The 25325-nt window shown below is 42.0% G+C and overlaps 2 protein-coding genes and 1 long non-coding RNA gene across 5 annotated transcripts; 1 reads left to right on the top strand and 2 right to left on the bottom strand.

Moving 5' to 3' along the window:
• The first annotated feature begins 1135 nt into the window (after positions 1-1135).
• Positions 1136-13155, top strand: LOC129412454 (uncharacterized). 3 transcript variants are annotated; one of them, XM_055166468.1, is made up of 10 exons: positions 1136-1586; positions 1753-1915; positions 2230-2422; positions 2817-2894; positions 3546-3731; positions 5848-5961; positions 7047-9003; positions 10616-10690; positions 11379-11468; positions 12822-13155. In XM_055166468.1, the coding sequence occupies exons 1-10, from the start codon at positions 1481-1483 to the stop codon at positions 13034-13036; spliced, it is 3177 nt and encodes a 1058-aa protein (XP_055022443.1). In that variant the 5' UTR covers positions 1136-1480; the 3' UTR covers positions 13037-13155. The 3 variants fall into 3 exon arrangements, with proteins under 3 accessions (XP_055022443.1, XP_055022442.1, XP_055022444.1); XM_055166467.1 differs by having other exon boundaries at positions 11376-11468; XM_055166469.1 differs by having other exon boundaries at positions 11376-11479; positions 12822-13002.
• Positions 13156-15203: 2048 nt separating this feature from the next.
• LOC129412437 (uncharacterized) lies at positions 15204-20112 on the bottom strand. Its single transcript, XM_055166390.1, has 4 exons — positions 19830-20112; positions 18840-19004; positions 17388-17476; positions 15204-15338 (listed from the first exon to the last, which is right to left on the bottom strand). The coding sequence occupies exons 1-4, from the start codon at positions 19901-19903 to the stop codon at positions 15259-15261; spliced, it is 408 nt and encodes a 135-aa protein (XP_055022365.1). The 5' UTR covers positions 19904-20112; the 3' UTR covers positions 15204-15258.
• Positions 20113-20153: 41 nt separating this feature from the next.
• On the bottom strand, positions 20154-20756 carry LOC129412314 (uncharacterized). The gene is made up of 3 exons (XR_008633654.1): positions 20695-20756; positions 20542-20593; positions 20154-20238 (listed from the first exon to the last, which is right to left on the bottom strand). It is a non-coding gene; the product is annotated as an uncharacterized LOC129412314 (long non-coding RNA).
• Positions 20757-25325: the final 4569 nt, after the last annotated feature.

The following is a 25325-nucleotide window of genomic DNA, read 5'->3' as shown; positions in this document are numbered from 1 at the left end:
GAGCTAATGCTAGAATAGCATCCCTTGCTAGCTAATGTTAGACTAGCCTACGTATGCTAACCCAGTGTCCCCGACCCTTTTTGCGCCACGGATGTTGTGGTTTTACATCTGACAATATTTCACGGACCGGGGGCTGTACGGGCGGCGGTGTACGGGCGGAGAGGTACGGGCGGCGGCGGTGTACGGGCGGAGAGGTGCGGGCGGAGAGGTACGGGCGGTACGGCGGAGAGGTACGGGCGGCGGCGGTGTACGGGCGGAGAGGTACGGCGGCGGCGGTGTACGGGCGGAGAGGTGTACGGGCGGGGGCGGCGGACGGGCGGAGAGGTGCGGTGCGAGGCAGAAGTAATGTATTCTTAGTTATTTAGGGGATTGGGGACACTGTACAAACCAATTTGCATGTGTTTTCTAAACTAATACCGGAGCAAGGCTAGCTAACCAATCGCCATCCTCGATTGGGAAAACGTTTGATGGAAGACGATGTTAGATTCTGCCAGCTACTTTTCCACTTTATTCACATATATGACATTTCATTGGGCCGTAAAAAATACTATAATTAGTTGTAATGAGAGAATAAATTAGAGATTATTAGCCAAGCTTCGCGTCCAGACTTCAGTGCTTTGCTAACATACACGTGTATGTTAGCAATGGTAATTGGTTCACATTACAAGAAGCTAAACTGGAAGCAGAGACCGACTCTGCTATATGGATAACTGCAAACGATGTTTGCCACATAAGCCTTTCAGAAATTTTTGTGTGAAATTTCTTATTGTAACATGAACCAATGGACAATGGTAACAACGTGTATGTCAGAATTCATCGTTGCCTCTTCTATCAGACTTGTAGTAAGGTCAAGCTTTTTGCAGAGTTTTATCTTATTTTGCAATTACGAGATGTATTGAATTAACTTTTTAACATAAATTTGAGAGTCCCAGTCTTGACGTTCTTCTGAAGCACTCCATGTTGTGTGTCACTATCAAGGGTTGCACTTGTCCATTGCCCTGTCTCTATCCTGAGTATATGTGTGATAGGTAGTTAGCCAAGAAATCTAGTAGTTTTCATCATTGTGGTATGCATTCTTATTTGGGCATGTACTACTATTCTCATATTTCTTTATTAAGATGTTTTCAACAGCTTTAGTGTAATAAGTATATGTACTACCTCTGAGAGGTAGTATGGTTTCTTTTTTATCACAGTGTTTAACATGTGACTTTTTTCAGGTAAAAGTTCTGACAATGTTGATATATGGCATGTTTGATATATTGGTAGCATAATGATTAGGGCATAGATCTTTACCTAGCCTTGTGTTGCTTACGTGTGTGTATGCACGTTTGTGCTTGTAGTAATGCAAGAGATTTAAGTTCAAATCCTGGAATTATCAGTGAAAGTATTGTTTCTATGTTTTAGATTCAGGCTAGAGTTCTAAAGGACTTAAATTGATAAATAGTGAATTTCCCCATTTAATCTGTTTTCTACAGGTAAAATGGCGAGAAGGAGGGTAACCCCTCAGAGTGTAGCAGAGCAACATGTCATCAGTGGCACAGACCAGACTGCCATGTTGGATGTTAAATACATAAACCCCACTAAAGGTAAGTGTCTCTGCAATCAGTGTTAATTGGTACTTTGTACTGAAGATATCTGCTGAGGATAGTTATATTACATGTGTCTTAGGTGAAATGAGGGTTCTTTTTGCAGCTTCACCATGTTGCTAACATGGGCAATACATTTTTTACTAACTCTTACTTCTGTGAACAGGCAGGGGTGTATTTGCCCTGTTGCCTTTTCAAAAAAGGGATTTTGTGGTCGAATATAGAGGACAACTTATTGACCTTGAGGAATCAGAGAGGAGGAGGAGGATATATAATGCAAAATGCTTGGGCTTCATGTTCGACTTCATGTGGCATGGAAAGAAATGGTGGTAAGCATTTACTGTATGGTGGGTGTTAAAGGGAAACTTTAGTGTAAAACGAAAATTGGCATGTTTCTTCAAGCTGTTTTTTATGGTTTAAAAAATAATGCTATGCCCATAGCCCTTTTATGATAAAATTTGTGACTAAATGCAACAGGCTAGCGCTTTATTTCAGCAAACATACCAACTCGGTTTAACATGCCAGTTTTCATTTTACACCAAAGTTTTTCTTAAATTTCTGGCCATACAAGCTTCCAATAATCAGTAGATGATCTTGGCCTAATGTCCTGCTTGACTTTTGATACTTTATGTCTAATTTGAAGCATTGATGCTGCGATGGAAGACGGCTCATTGGGAAGGCTGGTCAACGATGATCATGTCCATCCTAACTGTAGGATGAAAAGGATATTAGTTGGTAGAAAGCCACACCTCTGCCTGTTCGCTGTTAGAGACATACACAGTGGAGAGGAGATTACTTATGACTACGGAGATGACAATTGGCCATGGAGAGAAAAGGTTTGTCAGTGACATTGTATGTGCCTCTGTATATGTTTTATCAATTATATCATCTTTTGACTGACTGCTGCCCTCGTGGCCAGGTGACCCTTGTATATACCCTTGTAAAGGATATATCTCCATCTATCTATCTATCTATCTAGATATATATAGTATATAATGATACACTGTATACTTCAAATAATGCTGATGTTCTTCAGGGGTGTATTTCTGCTAAAACAGGAGGTTGGGTATAACTTGGAGTGCTTGTGTAATGATTTAGAGCTAAAATGAGTTGCTGACTGGCTGATGGTCTCAACCCAGTAGAAGACACATGCTACTGTATAGCTGTTGTGTAGTATGATGAGTACTACACATACCAATTCTGAATAACTGATTGTAATTCATATCTTAGGCTGATGGAGACTCTCCTGACGAAGCTGTGGAGAACCCAGTGATGCAACAGGAAGAGGTTCTACCCCCCAGCTTGCAGGTAAAAATCTGTTACCAGACTTTGTGTTTAGATACTTGTCAACGTGTTTGTGATTTGAGGCAATGCAAACACACACACTTACTAGGTGTAATGAGGTTCAAGATCATGTCATAGAGTATTCTCAGTTTTGAGGATTAGTGGGCTGGTTTGATCAGATATGGTTCTTGCTTACACTCACACAGTCTCAGGTACAACCTTGTGGGGTATCTGTACCCATCCCCCACTCCAAGTTTATGATAATACAGGTGACACACACACAGTCTCAGGTACAACCTTGTGTGGGCCATGTAAAGGGACAGATTATAAAGGAAAGGATGTTTACTGGTGGAGCCAAACTCTGATAGGGATCCAAGAATTGCTTGTAGCATGTGGGTTGTGCTAACAAGGTTACATTCTGATTGTATACTGACTGCACACTGACGTGGTGGTGCGTTTTTAAACAATTCTTTTAACACAAGACATGCTTAAGATGACTCTGTTTGCATTAGCATCATTTTTGCAGCAACAATCAACAGGTCTGGTAATAAATTCTGGTTGCTTGCATCTATGACAAAGATTCAGTCTGAACATTTCATTTGATCCCTCCCAATTTATTTTTGGTTTGATTTGAAACATGCAGTCTTATAATCTAAATTTCTTTGAATGTTTTAGGGTGGCAGTGGAGACTCCTTTGTCAAGGATTTAGAGAATAGTTCCTTTGTATGCAGCTCCAGCATGGTGTTGCAAGACAAAAAGGTTTTTGAAAAAGCCAAGTCCACCTTGGTAACCTACTCAGACTCCAGCGAATCAGCCATCAGTTCCAGCACTAAAGAAGATGTTCCCCCATCCACCATGCAGGTATCTTTGTCCTTTGTAGCAACTTCAGTAATTTCAGCAATAGCGCCCTGTCACTAAGCATGCCCGCATTTCAACCTGTCACTGTCTTGATAGAATAGATTTTGAAGTGCTCATTCACTGTTTCATTGTTTTGTTTTGTTTTTTACAGCAAGATATTTTGCGTTTTAAAATACATGAAAGTGAAATGGCTTGTTTAGGTTTAGGCAGCACAGCACAAATGCCAATCCACTTTCAATCAAATCCACTTTTATTTATATAGAACATTTCCTACTTTGAGCACTCATAGCTGAATCAAGCTATGCACGTCCATGTAATTATAAATCTACTGTGGTAAAAACAATTTGGGTCAAGGGGAGTCATGACATTGTAATTACATATGTGAATTCTGCCTGTTCTTTAGACTATTTTTGGTCATTTGAAATGGCATTGTTTTGACATAGGAGTGGATGGACTAGGGATGGGCATGATTAGTTGATTAATCGATAATTGATCGTTAAGAATTTCATCGATTACGTTAATTTTAATCGACAAACCGAATGTAGGTTGCTGTGCGTAGCGTAGAGTGACCAAACAGGGTCAGTACGTGTAGCTCTCGGCACTCAGAAGGAGCGAAACACAAACAGTCGGTCAGTCTGCAGCGTACTGAAGTGCAAATATGAATGATGCGCAACGATGACTTGTACAAGAAAGTCCACGCTTTCCGTTCGGGACAAGTGTGAGTTCATGTGCACAGTGTATAAAGCGGCACATATGTTTCGGTGGGAAAAAGCTTTGCCAGGTGAGAGTTGCACAATGTGGATGACGAGTCCCGACCTCCCGCCCCTCGTACGGTGTCCTGGTTTTGACAAACACAAATATGATCACACTAACCTGTATTCCGCTGAGTCGTGTCTTTTAATCCGACAGAAATTGACTGCATCAGCGACACAAGAGCTGTAGTTTTATCTTCGCTATATATCGCAAATTAGTGATGCGGTTTTAAGTTTTGTTTTTGTGAGAGTTGTGCAGAACTGAATTAAACACATTATAATTTCAAACGGATTGATGTGGCTCTAGAGTCGTTACGGTTTATATGTCGTAAAGTTGAATTTATTTATGCAGATTAGTGCAGATATTAATAATAATGATGATAATTTTAATATAAAAACGTTAATGATTAATCGATAATCGATCGTTAATTCTTCCGACGATCGATAAAGAAAATTTCACCGAATGCCCGTCCCTAGGATGGACACTTTCACATTCCATTCTTCTATGATGGCCATGTTAAAAAGTGACAGGCCTCTACTGTATCCATTCCACTTTTGATTGTTGTAGCTTCCACCTTGCCTGGTCATCCACCCCATCCTGCATCATCAAAATTTGATTCCGGCAGAGGGCCTATGCCCATAGGGTCTCATTTACAGAACCTTATTTTCTAAGTTTTCCTCACGGTCCAATCAAATGACTGGATTTAAAAAAAAAATTGACCTACAGCTAGCAAGACACTGACCGATGTGACCGTTAGGATGCTGATTTAGGTTGATTGGATTTGAAAACAGTCATTTGATTTGATATTTTCTGACAAATTTGAATCATGTTTTAAGACTTGTATTTGTTTTCACTGGGGTTACTATTGGGTGAATGCTCACCATTTTCATTATACTGAGAAACGGATATTAGTGTTGGCAATTGTTTGTATTGTTGATCAATTTAGTTAATCATAAGCAAGCACACTTGCAAGTTTGAGCATGGGATTGTACAGTATATAGACTAAATATCTGCTTTTGCTGTTTGCACTGTAATACCCTGATAACATGTAGACCATTGCCAGTTCTGGTCCTAGAGGGCTACTCATCTTGAGGCTCTCTCCAGTCCTAACCTAGCACATCTCATTCATCTAATCAGCTGCTTGTCAGGTCCTAAATTACCTAAATATACATGTGTATTAGGTGACATTTTGAAAGCCTGCACATACATTAGTTTTCCAGGACCTGTGTCGAAGACCTCCGATCTAGATTCAGTCGGAATAAAATTTCATCTTAATTATTAATCTAAGCAATACAGATCAGTAGCTATTAGTTACAATATATAATGTATTGTTTGTTTAAACTGTTTTCATTTGTGTTTATTAAAGAGCAAAGAGAAGATTCCTTTTGGGCTTGATCTTTCTGACTCCAGTATGAAACATGGAGATGATGATGCTCGACAAATGATTGTGCCAAGGCTTAGGAGGACCAAAAGCATCTTTGTAAGTCCCACCAACAAATGTGTCATTTCCATGTACTATAGATGTCTTCATTGTGTTTAGTTGAGTGGTCAAATGATTTGTAAAGTTATGACTATATGTGACGGGTTGTATGCGTACCCTCCCTTGAACAGGAGGCAGACCTCTGGTGGGCAGAACCAGCCAGTTTGCATTCATCAAGTGAGGCGCGGGTGTTATCCTACTGGGAAAACACCTGTTAACCATTTGCTACCTGTTTATTTGCGCTTGTAAGCTCTCGGTTCCGCCACTTAGCCTCTTTACATGAACAAATTGTGTCCAGTGAAGTTGGCTTTGGATCTGCCACCTCCCTGTTCTTATATCTAGGAGGTGGTGGACCCAAAGCCAATTCCACTGGAAACAAACCCAGGCCTTAGGTTGGGACAACCTACATAGATGCATTTGGTGACCATTTCCATCATCCTTAAGTTGCGTTAGCTCCTTGCATGCGCTTTGAATGACCCGATTGTGAATGCCCATTGTTGCAAATGGTGCTGTGAAGCGTGTATTGTCAGGACATCGTCTTCTCGAGACAATGCTAAAACGCCTGTGTAGAGATCATTACGTTCTCGCTATGGAACCTTTTACAAATCTTGGTAACAGTTGCATAACACAGGCCTTAAGTGAGTCTAGTCAGGTCATTAGTCCTCTGCTGTGTGTTAAGGTAACGGCACGTTGGTGTCTGTGGGTACCGACTGTTGGTACGTTAGAGCCGCTCGCTTCTTTCTCCTACTCTGGTGCCCAGGTGCCTTTGTCTCCCCACTGCCGGACGTACTGCTGATGTGGCGCTGATGCTCTGAGCCTCTCCAATTACGAGGCCAAGTTATGTTCTGCAAAATGATCGCTCAGCTTGGAGTAACCATCCACCCATAACGTGCTGCATATTGTATCATACTGCAGAACTATTGAACAGCGCTTTCTGGCTGGTCCCACCAACAGCAGGCTGACTTCTATTAAAGAAACAGTACATGTACTACTTGTCATGATAAGCAGAATGCTGACTCTTTAATAGTTTGTTAGAATGAGGAGTGTATTTGTGTTGTGTATTTTACCTGTTGTTATTCTTGAAGATGAAAGAGAACATTCCTGATGGATCTGAGGAGCTTTTTGACACCAGTCCTGATAGTGGAGAAGAATATGTTCCAGTTTCAAGTGGAGAAAGTACAGATGAAAGCACGATCTGTGAAACATTACCACCATCCTTGTCAGAGGAGACTCCGAAAAGCAAAAGCCGTGCAACTCCATGTCAAAGCAGTAGCAGAAGCAGTGCAACAAAAGTCTTTACTCCTGACTCCACATGTTCTCCGAGCAGGGGATGTGGAGAAAGTACCTCAGTATCCATTCCTGGTGTCAGAAAGAAAGAAGATGGATCTCGGATGTATAACAAGAAACAGTTCTGTCTTTATTGTGGGTCTTCTTTCCTGAAAATCTCAACACATTTGGAGCGTAAACACAACAAGGAGGTGGAGGTAGCAAAAGCACTGAGTTTCCCAAAGGGCTCAAAACAAAGACGAGTGCACTTAGAATCTCTTCGAAACAAAGGTAACTTTGCACATAATACCGAAGTTTTGAGAACAGGCAAAGGAAAATTGGTTGCACGCAAGCAGCCAAGAGAAAATTCCCAAGCCAAAGACTACATGCACTGTGTGTACTGCCAAGGTTTGTTCAGAAAACGTGCAATGTGGAGACATGTGCAAATCTGCCATTTGAAACCTGACATTGTTAATCCCAAACCGGGAAAAACTAGAGTCCAAGCCCTCTGTGCCTTTGCAGAGCCCACACCTGCTGGAATTTCTGAAGAGCTATGGAAACTGGTGAACAACATGAACCAGGATGTTGTTGCACATGCGGTCAAAAGTGACTGGTGCATCATGGAGTTGGGAAAGCACCTATACAACAAGCATGGCTCTGACTTAGACAAGCACGAATATATCCGTCAAAAACTGAGGGAGCTTGGTCGACTTCGAGTACATGGTGGTGAGGTCACAAACATGAAGACGATCAGAGAATATCTCATACCAGCAAACTTCATGCAGACAGTCAATGCAGTGAAACACACAGCACAAAGCAATAAAAGCAATGCTAAATCACTTCCCTTGAAACTTGGACACAGCCTCAAGAAGATGTCTATGCTCCTGGAGAGTGATGCAATTATTAAAGGAGACAAGGATGCCACAGAAGCAGCCCGCTCCTTTCGAAACATCTATGATGCGAAATGGCACGAGCTTGTGTCAGCCACATCTTTGAAGAGCCTCAGCGAGTCCAAGTGGAACGCACCTCAGCTGCTACCTTTCACAGCAGATGTGCAGAAGTTACACAATTACCTGGATGAGAAGCAAAAGCAGTACCAGCATGATTTGGAATCTGAGGCATCATCGCAGAACTGGGCCAGCTTGGCTAAGGTGACTCTGGCCCAGGTTATCCTGTTCAACCGGCGTAGAGAAGGGGAAGTGTCCAAAATGTCCCTGTCTGCATTCACATCAAGAGACAGATCAGCACCTCACGAAGACGTCAACCTTGCTCTCTCTGAGCTCGAGAAAAAGCTCTGCCATCATTTCACCAGGATAGAAATGAGAGGAAAGAGAGGTCGGAAAGTTGCTGTCCTCCTAAGCCCAGCGATGCAGGAAGCACTTGATGTACTACATCAAAAGAGAAATGAGTGTGGTGTCCTCAAAGAAAACGCATATGTGTTTGCCAGACCAGGAGCGATGTCGCACTACAGAGGGTCAGACTGCATCCGGCAGTTTGTCCAAAGCTGTGGTGTCAAGAATCCTCTCTCACTCACCTCAACAAGACTGAGGAAGCAAATGGCTACCTTATCTAAAGTATTAAACCTTCAGGAAACAGAGCTTGACCAGCTGGCGGATTTCATGGGTCATGACATCAGAGTGCATCGGCAGTTTTATCGGTTACCGGAGGGCACCCTTCAACTTGTCAAGATCAGTAAAATCCTGATGGCCATGGAGCAGGGACGCCTTGCGGAGTTCCAAGGCAAGAGCCTTGAGCAGATCACCATTGATCCAAATGGTATGTAGTTTCTCCAAAAATGTTCATTTTGTCTTCTTATGTACTCTTAACTTCTTGGGTTCTTTTGAAGACATACAGTAAAGTGTATTTACCTTGTTGACACGTTTCTGCTGCTGCATCTTCAGAACTGTCCCTGGTGTTGGTGGTGACGTGTCATATATCAGCTGCTATTACTTCCTGTAGATGTGGTCAGCCTGATGGACCTACAGGTCACTTGCTACCCGGTGTCTCAGCAACAGCTGATATATGGCACATCAGCACGAACATCGGGGACAAATCTGAAGATGCTTGCAGCTTACAGCTGAAACTTGTCAACAAAGTAAAGACACTTTACTGTATTGTCTTTAAAAAGAACCTAAGGAGTTAAGGGTATGTAGTTTCTGCTTAAAGGTTGTATAGAGGATTTTCCAAGGAACGAGAAATCCAGCGACTGTTTGTCCTTTTTCAAATGTTGCGCATGCGTGAAACCACCCCCCCTCCCCTACAGCTCCCTACGTAGAAACGCCTTCTCCCGCCTCCTCACTACGCCAGAAACAGGTTTGTTTACAGCCGGTGCGCTGCACATGACTTGTAAACAACTAACTACAGTGTTGGTTAGGCAAGGCGGAGAAGTGAGGAGCAGAGAGAAGAGCGGAGCAGGGAGAGAGGAGAGAGGAGAGAGGAGAGGGGAGCGGTGCGCGGAGATTCCGTGCCCGTAGAAGTGAGGAGAAGGGGAAGAGCGGAACGGGCAGCGGGGACAGGAGTAGGAAAGGGGAGCAGAGAAGGTTGCGCGGAGATTCAGTGCGAATGAACTAGCTACAACACGCAGCAGCAAGCGGACTCTTTCTTTGCCTTGAAAATTACGTTTTCAGACATAGGATATCGCTTTCGTGTCCTGAAAAACGTTTGACTAGCTCTTGGAAATAAAGTACGTTTTCATAATAAGCAGAAGTTACCTGTCCAGGAGTAATTTGGCGACCAATGCGTCAGTCTTTAGACCCTGCGTCTGCTTCAGTCGCGCCATCGCTGGAATGAATCTACAAGAATCACCTTAGTTTGGCTTCGCTGCTTTTCCCCTTGTCTTCTTCTTTCAGCGACCTCAAAAACGGACTTTCTTTTGCGGCTAACTGCTCCTGGATTCTTGTCTGCCATTGCAACAAACTTTGTGCTAACTGCGAGGAAGATATAGGTCAAAAAAAGCCGCTAAGAACTGTTGCGTTGGTGGAGTAAACAGCGTCTGTGCGTCTTGCGTCTGTGGACTGCGTGACAGGCGTACGTAAACCACGTACCGGCGGCGCGCAGGCAGGTCAGTTACGCTAGAAACGTAGGGAGTTTGATTGATAGCCTGTCAGCTAACAGATAACGAGGCAATGTCGTTATCTATTGGCAAATGTTTAGCTGGCCCCACCACGTCCAGAGTTGATGAATTTTTATTCTCTTTTTTTTGGTCATCATAATTACAAGGCTACTGCACCTCTATAATGCTATCATTGACAACTTGAAACAAAAAAAACAAAAAAAAAATCCTCCATACAACCTTTAAGTCAAGTGTTGTGATTTTGACCTTTAAATGGGCACAACATCATAACACTTAATGACTACATTGTACTGTATTTTTATACCACCTATTCAGAAACAATCCAGTTGGACAAGCATCCTGAGTCCGAAGATGAACTTGCAGAGGTGGCGTGTGAACAGGATATGGAAGGTATGTGCTTTGATGTTACTTAGTCATGTAACCCAAGATATTCGTGTACTATGTATCCAAAACTTTGTCCCTAATCAGGGTGTCAGTAGGTCCTTTTAAAAAGCTGAAATGTAATCATAATAAAAACCCCTTTTACTTGCATGCAATCAAAATATCTCTTAAAGTTTAAAAAGACAGCAGCACAGGTCCAAACATTTCCATCACAGGTAGAGAAACAGCAGACACAATATAATCATACTGTAATTCTAGCACACCCTATATTTATATACACTTGCAACATCAGGCCAAAGTTAATGAATGTTGGGCAGCTGTGGCCTACTGGTTAGGAAGTTGGTCTTGGGATTAGAGGGTTGCTGGTTCGAGTCCTGCCCCTACCCATGGTTAAAATGCCCTTGAGCAAGGCATATAACCTCACACTGCTCCAGGGACTGTAACTACAACCATGTAAATATCTGTAAATCTCTCTGGATAAGAGCATCAGCTAAGTCTAATGTAATAGTGTAATGCTTTAAAACAAACATCTTGATACATCTTCAACACCAACACAACTCTCAAATCAGATTAAACAGATGGCTGCTGTAGCTATATAGAGTAGATAGAAAGATGTCAGTCTGTGATTCTCATGTTGGCTGGGATTCTACATGAATTTTGACGTAACACTTGTAATGTTCATCTTGTCATTCAGTAGTTCCTGACATGAGTCAGCCTCAAAAGCGAAAATGGAGTGACGATTCCGATGGAGATGATATGCCTCTCCAGAAGACAAAGTCAAAGACCGGTAAGGATATGGTATGTGTACCAAAGACATTACATTTGCAGAGTGACATAAAAGTACTGAATAGTGAATCCAATATACTTGCAGTGACAAGTGACAGAAGGGGGAGGGTCCCAATCTGAGAATGGAAAGGAGGCACCCCCTCCTAGATCAAGCAGGGTGTGTTAAGGAGTTGCCCAGAAGAACAGCAGTAAAGATTGTGCATAGTTGTAGTTCAGATAGAGTACTTCCTAGAGGAAGTACACACATGGGTTTCCTGTTCAATAGGGTTGGGCCGATGGGCGATACCATTGTCCATCATAATTAATGGCTGACATCACGTTGGGAAGCCACCATCGTGATGCCACGCGCCCACCTTGCCCGATTCGCTCTATACACAGCCTACAGTTAGCACTGTAGTAAAATTTTGCAGAGACTTCCATAGAAATGATGCTCATAAAGCCATTTACTTTATATAATACAGAAGTTTCATAGAACCTCAGGTTATCTGGTGTTTGCAAAACATTGTAGGTTGCTCCCAAGAGAAACTTTAGCCTACTAGATTCTATACTCCACAATTTCCTCCAAGTAATCTGTTTTGTCTGTACTTGCTCCCAAGTTGACCACTAACCCTGCTTTGCTAGTGCCACAGCTTTTACCTGTCTGCTAGCCTCTTCTTGCCTGCAGACCTGCTCTACAACTAACCTCCTTTCCTCCTTCTGATCCTCCTTTCTCCAAGTTGGCTTCCCTGGTGTACGCCCCATGCCTTCTCGCCTAAACTGGATATTCCCAGCAGTCTCTCCATGCCTAAGGGCTGCCTCTGCCTCTTACACTGCTATCTTTGGTTTCCACTTTTGCCCCTTCGGGGGTTAGGGGCTAGCTGACTATCCTGTCCTTACTCCCTGATAACAATAGCTCTGTCCTGACATTAGCATACTTGAATTCTTCTACCAGGCTATTTTTTGGCAGCTGAAGTATGTCCTTTCCATACAGAGCTACACTGCTTAGACACTGTGGAACACCTAACTACTTTTTGACATGTGCATTAACCACCCTTTCAAGCTTCTCCACTTTTAATAATGGCACTTCATACACTGACAGGCCACACAAAACAATAGTTAAGCTATTCAGTTTATTATATATTGAGTTTAGTGAACTCTACCGAGAACTGCAGTTTCTAAAACTCACATTACTGTGGAATTTCAAATAGTGAACATGTGTATGACAGTCCTGACCGTGTATTGTGATTGGCCAAGAGGCATTTGAAACTGTGGGTATTTGTGATGAACTATGTTGTATATTGCGCTTTATTTCAGCCACACTTCACAATTGCTGTGCTAAACTAATTTGTCATTCTATTTGTTATTTCTTTTTTAGCTCGCAAGCCACAGAAGAGGCGGCCCTGGGAAAAAGAAGAGATGAATGCAGTTGAAAGGCACATGATCAGTTTCATTCACTCCTGTCGTGTTCCAGGGAAGGATGATTGTGACAGGTGCCTTAAATCAGAGCCAGAAGCGCTGAAAAATAGAGATTGGAAGGCGATCAAATTTTATATCAAAAATAGAATTACAGCGCTAAAGAGGAAAGCATAAAGTTTAACATTTCTTTTTAGTGTGTCATTGTTTTTGACACATGTGAAGGTGTGCCATATGTTAGTTCAGTCAGTCAGATGGTACATAGGTTTTTGGAACTTAATAAAGAGCTTGTTTAATGTTCAGGTGATATTTTTCTTCTTCATGTGTAAACAGAAAATCTTTGCACACATTGATCCAAGCAAAAAAGTTTGTGTTTAATTCTTTCCAAGCTTTGGGTCAAAAGATCATCAGGGCATTGCACACTACTTACAAAGCAGTTCATTTTATACCTGGAGGTCTATCAGTGTAATCAGACAATGGCAGACATCTATCTGGGATTACTCAAGAACAGCTGGAAGTTGTGGTTCCGTAGACATGTTTGTAGTTTTTTGGGGTTTTTTTTTGGTACAGATGTCAATTCATATGGCTCACAATGGGGTGAAGTTAAATTAACAATGTAGACCTCCAGTGTCCAGACAGAATAGAAGGAACCAAAAAACAAAAACAAAACCAGAAAGCAGTGGTGGCCTGGCGGTTAAGGTATCAGACTTGTGACCGCAGGATTGCAAGTTTGAATGCAGCAACTGCCAGTTGTGCCACTAAGGTACCCTGAGCATGGTACTGTTCCCACACACTGGTCCCTGGGCGCTGTTGTCATGGCTGCCCCCTGCTCACATATGTGACTGGTAAAATGCAGTGCAAATTTTGTTGCGTGCTGTGCTGGGTAAACACAAGGCCATTGGGTGCTGTTTGTTCTGTTTGCTTTAAACAAAGGGAAAAAAAAAAATTGTCCAAAAAATGTTAAATCCATCCAACCAGGAGTAGAGACATGCATAGACATCACACGTACTGTCATCATGAAACACAGTTATCCAATCTATCTGTAAAACACATATTCTAATATGTAACCCGTGTCAATTAGCCCACTTCCGGTTACAACTTTATTGTGGCGGGATAACTTCCTTTAACTTCCTGCGTCACTTGTCACGCATCCTCCTGTTGCTGCACTGCTCCGGTGCTACTCCCGCTTTGACTGGATTGTTTGAATGAAAACTATTAAAACTGCCTATCTAACGAAGACTTATTCACCCGTCAATCCTACTACACTACACATACATGATCCAAAATGACTTTCACCTAATTCTACTTTAATGACCATATCGTCTACCCCACATCAGTCTATATTAGGGCCGTAGTCTGTGGGCCAGGTGTCTGTCCGTTGATCATCACACCCGATAGGGGTCCCATCTAGTAATGTCAGAACAGATGTTCCTCAGAAGAATGGTATACCTGAGCAGTGTGATTAGATGTTCCTCAGAAGAATAGTAATACCTGACACATCCCCACATGGGACGGCTCAGTCAGGTCTGAACTCATGTATTGAATTTTTTAATTTCAAGTGATATTCATGCTGCTGAAGTGCATCTGGTCATGCCTGATTTTTTTCAGAGGTGTATGATGTTTAGAATGGGTGGCACCCACAAGGTCGGTTCCTGTCAGGTCGTCTCACAATGTACTAAAAACAAGTATGTGTGTGTGTGTGTGTGTGTGTGTAAATGTGTGTAAAAGTGTGTGTGTGTGTGTGTGTAAATGTGTGTGTGTAAGTGTGTGTGTGTGTGTGTAAGTGTGTGTGTGTGTGTGTGTGTGTGTGTGTGTGTGTAAATGTGTGTAAAAATGTGTAAGTGTGTGTGTGTGTGTGTGTGTAAATGTGTGTAAAAGTGTGTGTGTGTGTGTGTGTGTGTGTGTGTAAATGTGTGTGTGTAAATGTGTGTGTAAGTGTGTGTGTGTGTAAATGTGTATAAAAGTGTGTGTGTAAGTGTGTGTGTGTGCATGTGTGTGTGTGTAAACGTGTGTAAAAGTGTGTGTGTGTGTGTGTGTGTGTGTGTGTGTGTGTGTGTGTGTGTAAGTGTGAATAAAAGAATAAAAATAAATTAGTCAAATGTTAAATCGGCTAAAATTTTAAACAATGTAAGTTTATCTGTAAAAGGTAAATTAACAAATATTATAATTAAAATATATTAATTAAAATGCAAATAGATTCAATGACTAATGAAAATGTAAAATGTACATTTCATTTCATTATTCTATATATTTGTTTACTTTAAAGGTTTTCTGCTGCTGCTGTTGAAGAAAATGAAACATTTTAATAAAAGTCTTGAAGTCTGTTTTATTGTTTTTTTCAAGTTGGACCTGCATTGCTCATTTCAAGACTTCAATTAAATCAAATGATTAATTATCAATTAATTGTCCCGCCTGGCCTTGCACAGAGCCGGGTACAACCTCTGGAACGCTCTGGTGTATGCAGTCAGGTCTGAGCTCCCTGCACAAAAACAACAACAACACAAGAGTCACTTCAAAGAATCATTCTATGGAAACATATTTGAGGAGACAGAGACGTGTTCTGTGTTCAGACCCGCTGTTCTGTCACGGACCGACTGGGACCAGAAAAAACACCCCTGGACTTTTCCCCCATGAGTCGCCCCATCGGTGGATTCAGTATTTAAATGGAGATTTGCTCCTTCTGGACTTCAGCGACACCAAAACCGTCCATAAAAGAACAGAGATTGTGACGGACAGTGAAAGACGAGGAAGGAAAATGATGACTAAAAATATATTTAAAAATGGGGAAAAAAAGCCTTTAAAATTATGATTTGAGTTTGTAAAAAATGACAAAAAATTATGAGAGAAAATGATCCTGGAGGAAAGAATATCAGTTTAAGTATTGGGACTAAAAATGTATTTAAAAATGGGAATAAAATGCCTTTAAAATTATGATTTGAATTTGTAAAAAATGACAAAAAATGATTAAAGGAAATGATGCTGGCTGGCCTGGGAACGCCTCGGGGTCCCCCCGGAGGAGCTGGAGGACGTGTCTGGGGTGAAGGAAGTCTGGGAGTCCCTGCTTAGACTGCTGCCCCCGCGACCCGGCCCCGGATAAGCAGACGAAAATGGATGGATGGATGATGGTGAAAATAATATGGGTTTAAGTATTGGGACATTCTTTTTTTTTTTTTTTTTTTTAAATGGGAAAGGGGGGGAAAAAAGAGAGAAAAAGAGAGAAAAGGAGTTTCAGTTGTGAACTGGCCGCGGTGTGTGGATGTACGGAGGCCTAGTGGTGTGTTTATGTTGCACTACAACATGACTTTTGTTTAATTTGGTCAGATTTGTGTTGATGTTTGTGGTCGGGGGGAAATGGAGGCTTGTTGTTGTTGTTTTGTATTTGTTGTGGGTGTTGCTTTACGTTTTTGTCTCTGTTTCTTGCTGATTGTTGAAATTGTTAAATGTTGATCGTTGTATTTTTTTCAATGTTATATTCTGTTGTCCTTAAGAAACATTTTTTTTTTTAAAAAGACCCAAATTATTCTAACTGGAACTGATACTGAGTTTGACGACAGCGACACAGAAGAGTTTGCGGGGCAACTTTTCCCTCCGGAGGTCGAGGCCGAGTTGTTCAGAAGTGACACCGAGGATGAAGAATTGAATGGATTTAGTCTCCGTTCAGACTGCGGGGCTTAACGCTCAATTCTGATGTTTTTGCGAGGTCGTTCACATTTCCAGTTAAATGTGACTTGTATGTGACTCCAGTGTGAACATTAAACGGCCCAAAAGTGTCCCACATGTGACACTGGAGACACGACGACGTCAACCACAGCGAGCGTCTCTGTGTTTACAGAAGTTGTCCAAACATGGACGCAGCATCGAGCACCTGGAGATTTTAAAGTTCCTCTCGTACCGGAGCCAGAACATGAACAACTTACTTGTTTTAAGGAGGAGATTGAGAAGGAGAAGGACGAGGTTTTTGGTCGTGGTGTTTTGTGGGACAGTCTGTTGAAAGGAACGTGTGGATGTGGAGACGGAGTCAAGAGTGGTGAGTGGAGATGTGCTTCACTTCAGTGACACGGAGTTCATTAACAATTTTCTCCTACTTCAGCGCAGAATAGTGACGTTTGTGTCTTGTTGATAATGTGTAGGTGGATGAATGTGACCTGACCGTTCACACTGAAGTCACATGTCAAAAGATCAGATACAGGAGCATAGGGGCCAAAAAATCAGATTTGGGTCACTTCAGGTGCAGTGTGAACGTAGAGTTAGTGATTTGGAGTGAGATGGAGAGTTTGTTAAACTTGTTCTGTTCTGTTGTTTATAGTTTATCTGAAGAACAGTCAAATATGTGACGGTAACAGTCTGTTGTTCTCTCTTCTGTTGTTATTGTACAGGAAATGTCGGCTCCTTCTCTCTCATTTTATAAAACAAATTTCCCCCAAAACGTGACACTTATATGTGTTTTTTCTTCGTTACACATGTTTTGTGTGGTGTGACTTCTACTCCAGACACATATAGTGAGTGTGTGGGGTGTGTGATGCTTTACCGGTGAAATTCATCTTCCCGTTGTTGAAGACACAGATCCTGACTTTTTCACAGTGAAAGTAGAGGCCAGGGAACAGCTCCGGCTCATAACTGCACAAATACACAAAAGTACACTTAAATACACACAAATACACACAAATATGTACAAGGTTTACCCATCCTGAACCAGGACCTTGTCCTGGTTCAGTCCTGGTTTAGTCCTGGTTTAGTCCTGCTTTAGTCCTGCTTTAGTCCTGTTTTACACCTGGTTTAGTCCTGGTTTAGTCCTGCTTTAGTCCTGGTTTAGACCTGGTTTAGTCCTGGTTTAGTCCTGCTTTAGTCCTGTTTTAGACCTGCTTTAGTCCTGGTTTAGACCTGGTTTAGTCCTGGTTCAGTCCTGCTTTAGTCCTGGTTCAGTCCTGCTTTAGTCCTGGTTCAGTCCTGGTTCAGTCCTGCTTTAGTCCTGGTTCAGTCCTGGTTCAGTCCTGCTTTAGTCCTGATTTAGACCTGGTTTAGTCCTGGTTCAGACCTGCTTTAGTCCTGGTTCAGTCCTGGTTCAGTCCTGCTTTAGTCCTGATTTAGACCTGGTTTAGTCCTGGTTTAGACCTGCTTTAGTCCTGGTTCAGTCCTGGTTTAGACCAGGTTTAGACCTGGTTCAGCCCTAGTTTAGTCCTACTTTAGTCCTGGTTTAGTCCTGCTTTAGTCCTGGTTCAGTCCTGTTTAGTCCTGGTTCAGTCCTGCTTTAGTCCTGGTTCAGTCCTGGTTCAGTCCTGCTTTAGTCCTGATTTAGACCTGGTTTAGTCCTGGTTCAGACCTGCTTTAGTCCTGGTTCAGTCCTGGTTCAGTCCTGCTTTAGTCCTGATTTAGACCTGGTTTAGTCCTGGTTTAGACCTGCTTTAGTCCTGGTTCAGTCCTGGTTTAGACCAGGTTTAGACCTGGTTCAGCCCTAGTTTAGTCCTACTTTAGTCCTGGTTTAGTCCTGCTTTAGTCCTGGTTCAGTCCTGGTTTAGTCCTGGTTCAGTCCTGGTTCAGTCCTGCTTTAGTCCTGGTTCAGTCCTGGTTCAGTCCTGCTTTAGTCCTGGTTCAGTCCTGGTTCAGTCCTGCTTTAGTCCTGGTTCAGTCCTGCTTTAGTCCTGGTTCAGTCCTGCTTTAGTCCTGCTTTAGTCCTGGTTTAGACCTGGTTTAGTCCTGGTTTAGTCCTGGTTTAGTCCTGGTTCAGTCCTGGTTCAGTCCTGCTTTAGTCCTGGTTCAGTCCTGCTTTAGTCCTGGTTCAGTCCTGCTTTAGTCCTGGTTTAGACCTGGTTCAGTCCTGGTTTAGTCCTGGTTTAGACCTGGTTTAGACCTGGTTATTTCTTATCTCGACAAAAGGAAAGTAAAAGTAAAAGTATAAACCGTCCCAGTCTCACATGAGTCTTTTTCACAGTGAATCTTGAAACTAAATCCGTGTGTTGAGTTTCCGGAGCAGCGGACTGACCTGGAACATCCTCGGAGCTCCTCGTAAAGACGATCCAGTCGGACGGGGAACGTCTGGGAGACCGCCAAGACGTTGTGCACCTTGTACTTGGAGAAGGTGACAGGGAATCCCAGCTTTTGAACGATCCGCGCGAATCTCCGAGCGGCGGTGTGCGCGTCATCCAAACTGCGGAGAAAACCACAACAACTGAGATCTGATTGTACATGCATGTCTACGGACGAATGTTCAGCCGTTACCATGGTTACACTACGCATGCCAAGGCTGGGCACCATTAAGAAGTCACCGATACGATACAAACCTCGATACACAGGACACGATACTTCGATACACAGGCCACGATACTTCGATACACAGGCCACGATACTTCGATACACAGGCCACGATACTTCGATACACAGGTCACGATACGATACACAAGCCACAATACAATACATACTTCGATACAGTTTCGATTCAGTACAATATATTTCAAATTGATTTGCTATGATTCAATAAAAATCGAGTCTAAATTGTGGCTGTGACACTAAAAGTCTTTGTTAAATCACTTCTTCTTGTGCAAAGAGTTTCCTTCCTCTAAACAAGCAACAAAACTGTAGCTCTGAAACAAAATAATTTAGTGAAATAAAGCAAAAAATATTCTTGGTGATATATCAATACATGAGTCCACGATATCGATACTGTATCATCACATTAAACTATGCGATATATTGATATTTTGATATTTTCACACCTCTGATCCACACATGAGCAAACGCTGCCAAAAAGTTGGAAGATTGTGTAAAAATTCAAGAAAAACGACACACAATAAAACTAATCCACTTTGAAAATGTGACTTGTTCCTCCACTTCTGCCCTGGGAGCTCAAACTGACGGGACACAGGAAGCGCGCTCATGTTCACTTTGTGTTTAGAGTGCAGCGGCGGCGGCGGCGGCGGCGGCGGCGTTAGATTTGTCCGTGTGTGTAAAGTCGTGTCGTGAGTTCAGGTCAGACCTGTGTGCTCCGGTGCAGCTCAGGTGTCCTCTTCCTGAGATCATCGCCGTGGATCTGGGAGACCGAATCCTCATGATCACCTGATTAAACTAAACAAGACAAATACACACTGTTTAATAAACCTGGTTTAGACCTGGTTCAGTCCTGGTTTAGACCTGGTTTAGTCCTGGTTCAGTCCTGGTTTAGACCTGGTTTAGTCCTGGTTTAGTCCTGGTTTAGTCCTGGTTTAGTCCTGGTTCAGTCCTGGTTTAGTCCTGGTTTAGTCCTGGTTTAGTCCTGGTTTAGTCCTGGTTTAGTCCTGGTTTAGTCCTGGTTTAGTCCTCGGGTGTTATATTCCACATTCCGTCCGGTCGTTGCGATTTTTCTGAGATTCAGGCGACAGTTGAGTGATGCTGAGCACATCACGTTCCTGAAACACGACACAACACGTCCACACATCAATCTGAGAAGGTAGAAACATCTGAAAAGCTGATTTTTCATGAGATGGGCCCTTTAAAATTCACACTGGAGATCACACACACAAGTCACATTTAACTGGAAATGTGAACGACCTCGCAAAAAATATCAAAAAAATCCAAACTGAGCATTAAGCCCTGCAGTCTGAACGTAGACGTAAAGAGCGGCACGTCAGAACCAGCAGTGCCTCCAGTTGGCATCACGCCCCCAGGGACTGTTGATGACATCAGCCCAGAGCATCAGTACAGTGACTTACGTGATGTTTAGATTGAGCTGCTCGACCGGTGCCTTTTGGGAGCTGGAGGCTTCTGCAAACACAAAACACAAGAGTCATTTAAATACAGCAGTTAGTTTTGTTGTAGTCCTGGTTTAGTCCTGGTTAAGTCCTGGTCTAGACCTGGTTCAGTACCTTCCGCAATCTCTTCTGGTTGCTCTAACTCTTGCTCCTCTTCTCTCCTCTCCTCTGGATTCTGAAAAGAAACAATTTGAGCTTAAAAAGTCAGAAGGAAAAGAGGAGAGGGTCAGAGGGTCAGAGAAGAGGATGCAGAGAATATTCTTAACTTTTCTTCCATTCAGGAGCTATATTTGGTTTAAATTGTTGATCGCTATGACAACAGTCCTAATTTTTGTCTTCCTGATCACTTCAGAGCAATAACATCTCCAAAAGCATTTGGCAGAACCTCCACCAGAAAAGCTACACAATGCAACTTTAGAGCACCAAACGTTAACGTCAAGAAAAAAAATAGTGGCTGATATAAAGAAAGCCAGTTAAAGTCTGAACAGCACTGTGTCCTGTGTGTGAGTGTGTGTGTGGGATGGGAGTTTACCTGCGATGCAGAGGGCAGAGGGGGACTGGCTTTAGGTGAGTTTCTTGCACCGTTGGCCTGTTTTGCCACCTGCAGAGGGCTCTCCGGTCTGGTGTAAGGATTGTCCCGAGGAGAGTAATAGTTTTTTTCTTGAAGAAGGCCCTGGTTTGGCACGAGAGTTCAGTGACCGTGTGGTTCTATCAGTGTCCATACTGATACGGTCTTCCAATATGGCTTCAGTTTGGGCTGACATATGACCCAACACCTTAGCTTCTGGGTTCATTGTCCTGTTGTGCATGGACATCTGTAAAAACACACAAATACATTTGAACTCAACACACTTAAGAGCCAACATCATATTTTGCACTTTAAACTACTACAACACATAGTCATGTTTGATGGTGTTTTATTAACACTGTCTACAATCTGACCTTTGAATACACCATGTGCATTTTGAAATATTTTATCACTCCAAGCTACAATTTGCAAATTAGATGTTATGTCCAGACAGTTAATCTACAATTACTTTTACTTGAGAACTAGTTTTCCCAAATACCTTTTACTCTTACTTGAGTAACTTGTTGAAACACTATGTACATGTACTTAAGTCATATTATATTGAAGTAACAAGTAGCACAATCATAAAACTCATGAGTTGTGTCTAGAAACAACATTATGGACCAAAACATGTAGACAGAGTCGTCCAGTGTGATTTTTTTTTTAAATTTGTGTCTCATTTTCAGAGTTACAGTGACGACTAACAACGACTACTTACCACGTATCCGATGTGAACAGGAGCTGAAGCTTTGTTTGAGCTGGTGACTTGTAAAAGTTGAGGAGAGCTTGAGATATGCTGCTATCTGTGTGCCGTCCTGGACGAAAGTGGACAAACTGAACTTAACTCTACCTTATACACCTCCGATGTTATGTAACATCAAAGATGTACCATGACGACGGAACTCGATATGCTAATGAGACACTTTTTCGATATATTTGAAAGTAAACAATATTGTGACCCTACAACTGTACAGAACTCACTCTTATGTAACAGATAATACTCCCTACAACTGTACAGAACTCACTCTTATGTAACAGATAATACTCCCTACAACTGTACAGAACTCACTCTTATGTAACAGATAATACTCCCTACAACATCACAACTGTTATGAACATGGGCCTCCAGCTCCTCCTACAGCCATATCTGCTTTGATCTGTGTGTGTGTGTTTGTGTGTGTGTGTGTGCGTGTGTGTGTGTGTGTGTGTGTGTGTGTGTGTGTGTGTGTGTGTGTGTGTGTGTGTGTGTGTGTGGTTTTGTGTGTGCGTGTGTGTGTTTGTGTGTGGTTGTGTGTGTGTGCGTGTGTGTGTTTGTGTGTGTGTGCGTGTGCGTGTGTGTGTGTGTGTGTATGTGTTTGTGTTGTGTGTGTTTGTGTGTGTGTGTGTGTGTGTGTGTGTCACATCAGTGTGACTTTAAATCAGCATTAAAAGGCAGTTTTAATTTGAGATGTTTTTTTTTCAGGGGGAATGGAAAGAGTTGTGTTTGTGTAGTGTTCTTATTGCTAATGTTATGTAATGTCATTATTAACATCATTAAGACTTAGCTTCATTTAAACAACAAGATCATCCGGGGGCAGCAGTAGCTCAGTTGGTAGAGCATTTGCCCGCTGATCTGAAGGTTGGTGGTTCGAATCCAGCTCTCAACATAAACATCACAGGCTGAGCGGTCAGATCCACTGACCCACAGGTTGGCTGGTGTGATTCCAGCTCCCACAGATGAATGCTGTCGTTGTGTCCTTGGGCAAGACACTTAACCCACCTTGCCCACAGTGTCTGCGTACACTGGTGTGTGAATGGATGAGTGGTTCCTTGTTTGTTTGAGTGCCTTGAAGGTGGAAAAGCGCTGTAGAAAAATGTGACCATTTACCATCATCCATGTGGGTCATGTACAGGCTGAGAAAACACTTACTGTATGTAAGTTGCACTTTTTTCAGGGTTTGGGTGTTTCCTGTGACTTATACTCCAGTGCAACTTATAGATTAAAATTTTCAGACTGACAGCCGCGAGAGGCTCTACGCTTGTGTGTCAGTATCTACTACTACTATTACTCCTGTACCACTGTCACTTCACTCTACTGTGCATGTCTCCTGTAGAAAAAGCTGTTTCTTGCTGCAAATAGTGAAATATGCAGCCATAAATGCAGCCAAACTTTCCTGAAGTCACTGGATGAATCGACAAGGCCTGAACTTCAGCGACACCGAAACCATCCTGTCAGGATTCAGAAAGGCTGGAATAATTCTAACTGGAACTTATGCTGAGTCAGCTACACAGAAGAGGAAGCGGTGCTTCGTTTACATCATGGATCTATGAAGTAACACAGAGGATGAAGAATTCAGTGATTTTAGTGATTTGGAGTGAGATGGAGAGTTTGGTAAACTTGTTCTGTTGTTTATGCTACAATTATCTGAAGAACTGTTCATATGTTATGTTATTAGCACCTATTCAGTCTGTTGTTCTTTATTCTATTGTTATTACTATAACTTGTCTCTGATTTTATAAAATACATTTCCTCAAAAAGTGTGACTTATAGTCCGGTGTGACTTATATACGTTCCTTTCTTCTTCATTGCACATTTTTTGGCTGATGCGATTTATAGTCCGGAAAATACGAAGTTATATGCACTTTTCCTTTCCCAAGGATCTGACCAAACAAGGCGGGCTTTGACAGGTTCATTGATTTAGAGCATTGTTTCCCAAGACTGAGTCGCGACCCTCAGGTGGGTCGCAAGAGATTTTTCTTGGGTCACCTTGTCATGTTCTGCATGTCGATCTGCAGTATACAGACACATATTCAAATGTTAAGACATGGTTTGCATAATTTCAAATCTTTTTGTAATTATTTTATTGACTATTTTGTTCCAATATTGCTGCTTTAATTGAATGTTCAAAAGAAAAAGAAATGTTCTACATTTAATGTCCAAATAGGCGACTTACGGATCCTTTTATTGCTGCTTCAATGACTGTTTTTTATTGTTTAAAACTTGAGTAACACTAATTGTTCAGAGACACGATCACTCAGTCAACAATAAAATATCCTCATTAATGTTCAATAATGATCAAATCCACCTTTATTTTGTGATTTACCAATAATGTCTATTGACTTGGGTTGTGAAGATTTGTGGCTTTTTAAAAAATGTTTGAAAATGTTTTATTTACTGTCCTTGTGTATCAAAATTAGTTTTTTTCTCAATAAATTATTTATTCTGACAAAATCAGATGATGCTAATTGGCACATGGGTGGCACATGGGCACCAGATTGGCACAGGACGACTGGGCTTTTTCCTACTAAAAACTGTGTAATTTGCTTTATCTGCATCAAATTTTGCACAAGTGATGATCTCATGTTTTTTTTACAGTTCCTTGGTGTATCAGAAGGTATATCCAAAGTTTAAAAGGCAGTTTTCAGTGTTAATTGTATATGGGGTTTTTTCGGGCGTAATTGAAAGAGTTGTGTTTGAGTCTAGTGTATTTATTGTTAATGTTATATAATGTCATTAATTAAGACCAGACAGAAAGCACCGAGTCTTAGCTTCACTTAGACACCAAGATCAACCATGTGGTCCATGTACAGACTGAGAAAACCCTCAAGTTATATGTACTTTTCCTTTCCCGAGGATTTGACCAAACCAGACCTGCAGGATTAACAGGTTAAAGCTGCACTATGTAACTTTTTCATGCTGTACTGTGGAACAGAAGTCCACGGCACAACTTTTAACAGGAACCAAAAAACAAGAACATATCACATCAAACTGCAAATCTGCTTCTTGTTCGATTTAGAATTGATTTTAAGATTGTATTGTTTGTTTTCAAAGCTTTGGATGAACTGGCCCCACAGTACGTCTCATTATTTATTTATTAGTTTTTAGCTTTATGCATTTTAACACTTTTGTTTTTATGACTTACTGTCTGTCATTGTATTGATTTGTCTGTGCAGCACTTTGAAGACTGTCATGTTTATAAATTGGACAGGATCGTACTGTGGAACATACACATCTTCATGGAGACAGTCACAGAGGTCAGATCTGTGGAGAAGCAAGCCTGCTCACTGTAATGTAAATAGCACTTTTCCATCAATGTGTGGTACATTTATACACCAGTCTTGGCTAGAATTTTCAGCCTGGGATCTGACCATAGACTGAAGTGGACTAAGACAGTGTGACGTCACCCAGTGTTTGGCT

Source organism: Boleophthalmus pectinirostris, unplaced genomic scaffold (genome assembly GCF_026225935.1).
Source record: "Boleophthalmus pectinirostris isolate CB_2022bp ecotype Guang Dong unplaced genomic scaffold, ASM2622593v1 HiC_scaffold_8, whole genome shotgun sequence".
In the NCBI taxonomy this organism is placed as follows: domain Eukaryota; kingdom Metazoa; phylum Chordata; class Actinopteri; order Gobiiformes; family Gobiidae; genus Boleophthalmus; species Boleophthalmus pectinirostris.
Note: the sequence above shows the minus strand (reverse complement) of the source record. Positions and strands in the feature narration are given on the sequence as shown.

Coding starts and splice junctions, on each gene's coding strand:
- LOC129412454 (XM_055166467.1), top strand. CDS start 1,481: ATGGCGAGAAGGAGGGTAACCCCTCAGAGTGTAGCAGAGCAACATGTC. Junction 2,895..3,545: donor TTCTACCCCCCAGCTTGCAG/GTAAAAATCTGT, acceptor TGAATGTTTTAG/GGTGGCAGTGGAGACTCCTT. Junction 9,004..10,615: donor GATCACCATTGATCCAAATG/GTATGTAGTTTC, acceptor CCACCTATTCAG/AAACAATCCAGTTGGACAAG.
- LOC129412437 (XM_055166390.1), bottom strand. CDS start 19,903: ATGAGGATTCGGTCTCCCAGATCCACGGCGATGATCTCAGGAAGAGGA. Junction 19,005..19,829: donor AGCTGCACCGGAGCACACAG/GTCTGACCTGAA, acceptor TTTTCTCCGCAG/TTTGGATGACGCGCACACCG. Junction 17,477..18,839: donor GAGCTCCGAGGATGTTCCAG/GTCAGTCCGCTG, acceptor GTATTTGTGCAG/TTATGAGCCGGAGCTGTTCC.